We start from the raw sequence: 9,070 nt of genomic DNA on the forward strand, positions 1-9,070 counted from the left end.
AAAGACGATTTTGACGGATGACTCCAAAAACGGTAACTTTCTCTTGCCGTTGTTATTTCTACTCCGGTTACTTTTCTTACACCTTTTTTTTGTTTGTCTTTTTATTTTTTTAAGGATTCATTAGTTTATGATAAACATCCTTAATCTATGGTCTTAGTCAATTGCTTTACAAAACAATTTTGTTACATGTCAACTCACATTTTAGTATTTTACTAATAATCAAATCCATAGACAGATTATGAAAAAATAATCCATAGTGATCCCATAAAAAATAGAAACTAATCTTATCAAATTGACAGAGATACTAAGACTTATTATTGGCTTAATTTACAGAATTGTTTGAAGAATTTTTCTGGAAATGATGGGAAAGAATCTGACTGAAATATTAAAATAGTTTTGCTTCGATGAAATGGAGGAATAGTCAAAGGTGTGGACAAATAATTAACATAGAAATCCAAATACTGTATTTTCATAAAGACGAAGATGGGCCTCTGAGAGTAAGGCCTATTTATGAAGACGAAGATGGGTCTCTGAGAGTAAGGCCCTATTGGAAATAAAGCTCACTGTAACAGTAACAGCAGCAAAACCCGTAAAGGTAGAGGGAGAGACACAGAGGCTTCGAGTGAAATCGTACATTCTCCGATTTAGGGTTCCGAACGAAATGGCCGATGTTAATCTTCCTCCGTCTGATTCCGTCGATAACCGTCTCCCTGAGAAATCAACCTCTTCCTCACCACCTCCTCCACCGCCTTCTTCTTCTCTGCCGCAGCAGGAACAGGAACAAGACCAGCAGCAGCTTCCGCTACGCCGTGAGAGAGATTCACGAGAGCGTCGTGACGAGAGAGACATCGAACGTCCTCCGCCTAATCGCCGTGAACGTGACCGTTCGCCTCTCCCACCGCCTCGTAGGGATTACAAGAGACGTCCTAGCTTGAGTCCTCCGCCACCGTATAGAGATAGGCGACACTCTCCTCCTCAGCGTCGCTCGCCTCCTCAAAAGCGTTATCGGAGGGATGATAATGGCTATGATGGTCGCCGTGGTAGTCCTCGTGGTGGCTATGGACCACCCGATAGAAGGTAATCTTCATTTCTTATGCTTACACTTCAATTGGAATTACATCAGAGTTAATTTGTTACCGATTGAATTATAATTCAAAGTCATATGGGAACTGTGTTTGCATTGTTGCTTAGCTGATAACTGTTGATTATCCTCTTGTATCGATGGTTGTTATATTCCATCGTTTTCGAGATTTCCTAATCTGTACTCAATTTTTACTTTGCATGTTAGATTTGGGTATGACCATGGTGGAGGATATGACCGTGAAATGGGTGGGAGGCCTGGTTATGGTGATGAAAGGCCTCATGGTCGCTTTATGGGTCGCTATCAGGGTGAGACATCTCTGTCTAAGATGTTTTTACAGTTGAGAGAATCAGTATTACCACTTTTTCGTATGATTTCTGTCTTGTGAGACATGTTTAAGATACCTATCATTGGGCGTTCTTATTATTTGTGGACTTCTGTTCATTTGACTAGCTTCGTATATTTCTCTCTGTATGCTGTGGATTGGAAACAAGCGATTTACATTAGAAGATAAGATGTCAATATCTACCTTTTATTGTGTGTTACTTATGGCAGACTGGGAGGGAGGACGTGGAGGTTATGGTGATGCTTCCAACAGTGGAAATCCTCAAAGGTTAAGGTTCCTTCTTCTTTTGTTTTTTAAAATTTTCTTTGTATTTCATGGGTTTGTTGTCTTTTTCCTATGGCGTGTTTATTCTTGGTAGCGTATTTTTAATCAAGTTAGTGTAAACTAAGAGTTGCGAACTGTCTAATGGTGCTCAATGAATGGAGGATACATCCCTTGTAGAATGTTCTTTCTTCGATGAGACATATATGTTTTTTTCCTTATAGCTCCGGAAAGTTAGAGTGAATGTTTGAGAGACACCATTATAGTGGCACACAACTGATGCTGTCTGTATCCTCCCTTGCTGTTGCATTTAACGATACTACCTTTGTAATTCCTTTACCCAGGGATGGATTGATGTCATACAAACAATTTATCCAGGAGTTGGAAGATGATATATTGCCATCTGAAGCTGAACGCAGGTATGATCATTTCTGCTACTTAGTCTTGTTACTTAAGCAATTTAATAATAAAGCTGCGGGTGTAATGCTTTTTTCCTGATGCAGATATCAAGAATACAAGTCAGAGTATATCACAACACAAAAACGTGCCTTTTTTAACACCCACAAAGAGGAAGACTGGTGATTTCACTATCTTTTTTCATCTTTTATATTCTTCTGGGATATTCTGCAAGCTAGCCTAATAACATGTGTATCTATGTTGCGCATCTACCAGGTTGAAAAATAAGTATCATCCAACAAACTTACTATCTGTCATAGAAAGGTGAGTTCAAGAGTCATTTGAAGCAATTTGATTCGGTGTTAGTGCCTGAATAGTGTAATATTAATACTATACATCCTTGATTTTATTATTTTAATTTTCTTTTCATTAAAGAAACTGTTCAACTATAGATATTCCTTTGAAATTTTTCAGGAGGAATGACCTTGCACAGAAGGTGGCAAAGGATTTCTTACTTGATTTACAAAGCGGGACACTAGATTTGTAAGATCATTTCTTTGGCCTTTATTCCACATGTGTGACTGATCACAATTCTGTCATCTCTAACGCTCTCAGTTTCCCTTCTGTTCCAGAGGCCCTGCAGTGACAGCATTGAATAAATCCGGCCGGACCAGTGAGCCTAATTCTGAGGATGAAGCCGCTGGTGTTGGTAAAAGAAAAAGGCATGGTATGGGTGGAGCTAAAGAGAATGAACTTCTTTCAGCCGCACCGAAAGCACCCAGTTTCACCTCTGATCCAAAGAGAATCCTGACTGACGTTGAACAAACACAAGCCCTTGTGCGTAAGCTAGACTCTGAGAAAAAAATTGAGGAAAATGTTTTACAAGGTTCAGAAACTGAAAAATCAGGTAGAGAAAAGTTACACAGTGGTTCTACTGGTCCAGTTGTAATCATAAGGGGGTTGACATCTGTGAAAGGCCTTGAGGGTGTTGAATTACTTGACACGCTTGTTACATATCTATGGCGTGTTCATGGTCTGGACTATTACGGAAAGGTTGAAACAAATGAAGCTAAGGGTTTGCGGCATGTGAGAGCTGAAGGAAAAGTTTCTGATGCAAAAGGAGATGAGAATGAAAGTAAATTCGACTCTCATTGGCAAGAGAGGTTGAAAGGTCAAGATCCCTTGGAAGTGATGGCTGCCAAAGAGAAGATAGATGCTGCCGCTACTGAAGCTTTAGATCCACATGTCCGAAAGATTAGAGATGAGAAGTATGGTTGGAAATATGGTTGTGGAGCCAAGGGCTGCACGAAGCTGTTTCATGCTGCTGAATTTGTGTACAAGCATCTCAAGCTGAAACACACTGAGCTTGTCACAGAGCTGACTACCAAAGTTCGGGAAGAACTGTATTTTCAGAACTATATGAAGTATGTAGGCTTTTTCTCTTGGATTCCTCTACTGTCGTTTCTGACAGGTTCGTAATGAAATTTTTTTGTGCTATTTGCAGTGATCCTAATGCTCCAGGAGGACAACCAGCCACGCAGCAATCTGGCCCGGTACATGATCTTCTTTTGAGATTTAATGGAGTGTTGACTAGTCTGTACTTTTGGGTTATCACTTGTTTAGCTTGGTTTGAGTTTTATTTACGTGGGTTAATTATACTTTCAACAGAGAGATAGACCTATAAGACGTAAACCCAGCATGGAGAACAGACTGAGGGATGATAGAGGTGGACGCAGAGAGCGTGATGGACGTGCTAATGGAAATGACAGAAATGATCGGTCAGAAGATCAACAGAGAGGGGATAATGATGGTGGAAATCCTGGGGAAGTTGGGTATGATGCATTTGGTGGACAAGGTGGTGTTCATGTTCCTCCCTTCTTATCGGATATAAACCCACCACCAATGCTGATGCCTGTTCCTGGTGCTGGGTAGGTTTAATAAAGATTACTCACTCCCTTCATGATCTTGTTTTCAGAATAAATTAGTTACTGTGTTGAATCAATGATCTTAATGTGTCTGAATGATGATGTGGTCAGGCCACTGGGACCATTTGTACCAGCACCACCTGAAGTTGCTATGCAGATGTTCAGGGACCCAAGTGGACCCAACCCTCCTTTTGAAGGTAGCGGGAGAGGTGGACCTGCCCCTTTTCTGTTGTCTCCGGCCTTTAGACAAGATCCTAGACGGCTGCGCAGGTAACGTAGTTCACTCTGTGCTATGAGTCCATTACCCTATGATCAAGAGTGCAGTGTCTCTAAGGTACTAATGTATGAGAAATTTGGTGCAGCTACCAAGACCTAGATGCTCCAGAGGAAGAAGTGACCGTTATTGATTACAGGAGCTTGTAGACAAGACAGGGCTAGAGAGATCCCGAGTTTACTGGTTCGGGTTGGGTTAAAGGGCATCAGTATTAGAAGGCAAAGCTAGCAGATTGTGGCATTTTCTTACCCTTTTGATGTATTATGTCTTGTTCCTCCCAATTTTCACTCACTAAAGCGTAAAATACGCACTCCATACATTTCCTTATTGTTTTTCAAAATTTTTCATGTGCTTTCTTACTAATTCTGTTCGACGATGATTACATAAATAGCATGAGAATTTCTTGTATTGAATAATGCGTTTTATCCACATTGTTTGTTATCAATACTTAAGTCTCCATGGCAGTCTTAAATCTCCATGGCCATTAAATATAATCTGCAGTCAAACGAATGACTATCCACAAGAATCCAGGTTTTTAGGGTTCAATGTAAATAAGAAGGATATATACACTTCAAAGCCTGGCTCAATGCCTACCAGATTCTACACACTTGCGTAGATGACGTGACACTTACACATGTTACAATTACACATAAGGCATTGTATCGTAAATCTAACAACACTAATCACAGACGAGCTCTAATGAGGTTAACAACCATTTTCCAAAGTTTTCTTTTCCAGAGGTTGTTTCTCTCTCTCAACATCATTTGCGTTGCTTCTTTGCTTGAGATTCTGTTTGTAGCTCTCCCTGCAAATGCAAGATACCGTTTAGATACTCTATAAGACAATACATAGACCAAGTAATAGTTCAGGAACAATTATAGGTCGATATGAACCTAATTGATTGCTGTTACTATTACTAATTCAACTATCATTGGCCTTGTAATTATTTAATAACTACTACTTGGAAAAAGAAAAAGAAAAAGGGAGTGTGCCTACAACGATTGAGAGCTGCTCACGGATATAGGCCATTGATCTCAACATGGCACCTAGTGTATCTCGGGACACCTGAAACTTGACCTCTGATTCTCCTGTTGTTGTCTCGGTATCTTGAAGCTGGAGTAAGGAAAACAAAAGAAGATTTTTTCACACTGTTGAAACCTTCTAGTTCAATTAAGAGTCCCTAATATGGAGTAAAACATTGATTTTGGTAATCAAACATGAAATTTCATATTCAAGTAGTGACGCTAGTATAAATAACTGCAAAACGTATGGCAAGTTAACATGAATGAGAGAATCAGCTTAAACAAGTCAAACAACACAGAAGTTTCACACACTAACGGTAGATGGAATCTATGTTAGAACAAACCAAAGACAATCAATAAATTAAAAGGAGTTTAGTCAAGTCAAGAAGACTACATGAGAAGCTACGAGCCTAGAGTCTAAAAGACATACCTTCAAATTGATGACAGCTACTCTATTGGCTGGAGATGAAAGTTGCTCGCTAATGTAAGCCATGGACCTTAACATGGGTTCAAGTGTGACGCTAGACAGCTGAAATTTGACATCCATGTCTGCTGAGGGAAACTTTCTGTAATCGTGCAACTGAAAACATCATGAAAAATAATCCTCAGTAAAGCGGTCAACTACTATTTTGCAGGAACGAGCAAGACTATTAATGGCAACAACTTTGATTTTCCTACACTATAGCCAGTAACTTTTCCGAAAAGGCGAATGTCAATTGTTCAAATCTTCAAGATCATTATTCTTACAAATCTAATCTCTTTTAGATAAAGCATCCCATCAGACCAACTTTCAGTAAAAGTTACTGCAAAACCCTACAGAAAAGATTTACTGGTTCATATAATGCACACCTTTAAATTGATAACTGCAACTCTACCACCCGGCATTGTATTTTTACTCTCCATCCCCCAAGTCAATGACTTAAGACAAGGAAGAGCCACCTGTAAGACAAAGTAAATCAAGTTACTGACCAACACCAATAGAATCAAAGAAATAAGTCTGTGAAAGGTTTCCTCTGGGTACCATATTCTCAGGAGCAGTATCATCTCGGTGAAGTGACACTGGTGCCATACGCGGCAGATTCAGATCAGAAACAGATTGAGCTCTGGCCCCACCATCGTTAAGGTTAAATCTGCGTATCATTTCATCCTGGCGCGGCCACAGCAAAGGGGTTGTGTCAGCAGCTGATAGAGAGGTCTTGTCACCACTACCAATTCCACCACCATGTGAGCTAGGAGGCGCAGCTCTACCTATCCTTTTCCTGACAACTGAAACCTTCTTTCCACCTTCTCTGAGTTGCCCTAAAGCAATATTATAAGCTTCAGCTGTAATTGCCCCTTCCTCAGCATACTTGATGGCTTCGCGACATAAATGATTATAGCGGTGTATCGAGCTATCATGCCCATTTTCACTGACATGCTCATCTAACTCTACCATGCTCTTGGCATTTCTTGTCCACCGTCTCAAAATATAATGTGGTGGCAAAGTGAGTATATTAGTGACAGTAAACACCGTCAAAACATGTCGGCAGAGTATGCCGGAGTGCTCAAACATTTGACAGCTGCAGTTTGCTCTCATTTCAGGGTAGCAAAACGTTACTATATAAGCTTTGTTGTCATTTTCAAAATTTGCAACCCTAAATGTGCTGGTAGTACCATCATCTTCAATTCTGTTTGCCGTGTGAGCGAATGTCTCTACCAACTCTTCCTGGAACTTTCCAAATATTTTCCTTGTAAAGAGATTTGCAGCCTGATTCTCCATGGGTGATGGCGTCTTCAAGACTGGAGGTGTGTTGACAGTGTCAAGATCTGCTTCAATCTCCATCTCGAACCAGCTCTCCATAGCCCTTTCGTACAGCCTAAAGAACATCGGAAGGGTTGTCTGCTGATTCACATATCCATCGAAAAAGGAACCCGAATAACCTTGGCTAGGAAACACTGCAGCAAAAAACGAATCCCGGAAATAAACAGGTACCCACTGAGCTCGAGCATTATATAAAGAATTAAGCCATTCATGTCTTCCTAAGTCATATTTGTCAATGACAGAACTCCAGGACGATTCAAACTCCTCAATCGTTTCAGTAAAGTTGATACAATTATATAGCTCCACCTGAAAACTAGGATACGCAAGACACACATGAGCCAGCTTTTCCTGACCTTCTCTTAGCACATCCCACTTATTAATACAGTGACGAGCACCTGGAAATACCTGACCAGCAGCAATCTGTATGGCTCTATCTTGATCAGTCACCAAAGAAACCGGCGGTTGATCTCTCATTGCTGTTAGAAAAGTCTTGAACAGCCAGATAAATGAAGTGTCTGACTCGTCCAAAATAAGTGCACAGCCAAATAAGATAGCCTGACCATGATGATTCACACCAGTAAATGGCGCAAAAGGAACACGAAACTGATTGCACCTGTACCTCGTATCTAAGGTAACCGTGTCACCAAAATGAGTATAAGCAACCCTAGATCTCGAATCAGCCCAAAACACATTTGACATCTGATTATCTTCATCAAGCTGAACCGCATAGAAAAAGCCAGGATTCTCTGCCTGCATCCTCTTAAAATACTCCAACAGATTATGTGCATCCCGTCCAATCGTTCTCTTCGTGTTTGTAGCCATAGACGCATTTCTAGCTCCTCTGCTATTAGCATCCATAGAAACATACATCATACCACTAGGCACATTAACCCCTTCTTGATAACTAGATTTCTCCGAGTTAGCAAAATGCCTACGAGGACGAAGACAATGAAGCATATTAGAACTTGCTAATCCATGAGTATGCTCTTTAACAAACTTTGTAACAACCCATTTCTCATGACCTTGCAACTCTATCCTAACCATTGCATCACAACTCTCAGAAAGCCTTCTCTTTGACCTTTTACTACTACTACTACACACAAATTCTCGAACACTAACAGACCCATCAGTTCTAGGAAGAAGCTTAGAAGTAAAACCAAGCTGCCTCGAGTACTCATCATAGAAAGATTTAGCTTCTTTTTCTGAATTAAACTCCATACCAACACATGGCTCTGCAATTCCAATCTCATCTTGCACCCCTAACGAGTTATCCATGTTGTTCTGTCCACTGCAATCACTAGGTTCAACATCTCCTTCATCTCCTATCTCATGATTCCCCATTGACACATTCTCTTCCACCAAATGAACATCCATAACCTTCACTTAGTAGAGAAGTTCTAATTTCACACAAATGTTTCTCATCTTCATAGTCTACAAAAAAGTACTATTAGTGTTTGGAGATCTTCTTCCGAACATATAAATATGAGGACTTTTTGCATCTCTCACTCTCCGATTGTTTGTTGAGAGAGAGAGAAACCCAGAAAGAGGAGAAAGCAAAAGAGAGAAAGAGGAGCTTACGTCAGTCAGTGATGCGAAGAACTCAGAACTCAGAAGAATCGAAAGTCGTGAAATTAGGGAGAAGGGCAACAACAATTGGGGAAAATTGAGAAGAAGCTATGGCAGCTATTTCGTTTTCAGATTCGACCGGAGGAAATTAAACTCCTGCTTCTTCTCAGTCGTTCGCGAGGAAGAAGAGATTCAAGCACGAAACCGACGTCGTTTCGTGCTTTTGTTGGTTTTTTTTTTTCAATTTAAATAGCGAGACCTCGTTTTAATCTAAACCCAACAACAGAAAGCCCTCATAAAAAGTGAGGCCTCATTTGAACCGAACCCAACAACCAGGAAAGCCCTTGATACAAGAGACAACGCGCGCGAAAGCATTTCATCTTCTTCATCTGTCTTTT

The 9,070-nt window shown here is 40.4% G+C and overlaps 2 protein-coding genes across 4 annotated transcripts; one reads left to right on the forward strand and one right to left on the reverse strand.

Annotated features, from left to right (window-relative positions):
• Positions 1-471: 471 nt before the first annotated feature.
• On the forward strand, positions 472-4,733 carry SE (C2H2 zinc-finger protein SERRATE (SE)). Its single transcript, NM_128268.3, has 12 exons — positions 472-1,077; positions 1,289-1,389; positions 1,637-1,694; positions 2,033-2,107; positions 2,192-2,266; positions 2,361-2,408; positions 2,559-2,627; positions 2,717-3,508; positions 3,589-3,637; positions 3,753-4,012; positions 4,121-4,279; positions 4,372-4,733. Exons 1-12 carry the CDS (start codon positions 662-664, stop codon positions 4,430-4,432), a joined length of 2,163 nt encoding a protein of 720 aa, NP_565635.1. The 5' UTR covers positions 472-661; the 3' UTR covers positions 4,433-4,733.
• A 9-nt stretch (positions 4,734-4,742) lies between these two features.
• Positions 4,743-8,892, reverse strand: FRS3 (FAR1-related sequence 3). 3 transcript variants are annotated; one of them, NM_001036351.2, is made up of 7 exons: positions 8,685-8,884; positions 8,327-8,537; positions 6,327-8,037; positions 6,155-6,244; positions 5,736-5,885; positions 5,280-5,396; positions 4,744-5,088 (listed from the first exon to the last, which is right to left on the reverse strand). In NM_001036351.2, exons 2-7 carry the CDS (start codon positions 8,332-8,334, stop codon positions 5,044-5,046), a joined length of 2,121 nt encoding a protein of 706 aa, NP_001031428.1. In that variant the 5' UTR covers positions 8,335-8,537; positions 8,685-8,884; the 3' UTR covers positions 4,744-5,043. The 3 variants fall into 3 exon arrangements, with proteins under 3 accessions (NP_565636.1, NP_850098.1, NP_001031428.1); NM_128269.4 differs by having other exon boundaries at positions 4,743-5,088; positions 6,327-8,537; positions 8,685-8,892; NM_179767.2 differs by having other exon boundaries at positions 4,743-5,088; positions 6,327-8,892.
• Between the last annotated feature and the right edge of the window lie 178 nt (positions 8,893-9,070).

Source organism: Arabidopsis thaliana, chromosome 2 (genome assembly GCF_000001735.4).
Source record: "Arabidopsis thaliana chromosome 2, partial sequence".
NCBI classification, from domain to species: Eukaryota; Viridiplantae; Streptophyta; class Magnoliopsida; order Brassicales; family Brassicaceae; genus Arabidopsis; species Arabidopsis thaliana.

Excerpts from the sequence above, each read along its gene's own strand:
- SE (NM_128268.3), top strand. The coding sequence starts at position 662 with ATGGCCGATGTTAATCTTCCTCCGTCTGATTCCGTCGATAACCGTCTC. Across the intron at positions 1,078-1,288 it reads TATGGACCACCCGATAGAAG|ATTTGGGTATGACCATGGTG; the intron begins GTAATCTTCATT and ends TTTGCATGTTAG. Across the intron at positions 4,280-4,371 it reads GATCCTAGACGGCTGCGCAG|CTACCAAGACCTAGATGCTC; the intron begins GTAACGTAGTTC and ends AATTTGGTGCAG.
- FRS3 (NM_128269.4), bottom strand. The coding sequence starts at position 8,480 with ATGGATGTTCATTTGGTGGAAGAGAATGTGTCAATGGGGAATCATGAG. Across the intron at positions 5,886-6,154 it reads TTGCAGTTATCAATTTAAAG|TTGCACGATTACAGAAAGTT; the intron begins GTGTGCATTATA and ends TGATGTTTTCAG. Across the intron at positions 5,397-5,735 it reads TAGCTGTCATCAATTTGAAG|CTTCAAGATACCGAGACAAC; the intron begins GTATGTCTTTTA and ends TCCTTACTCCAG.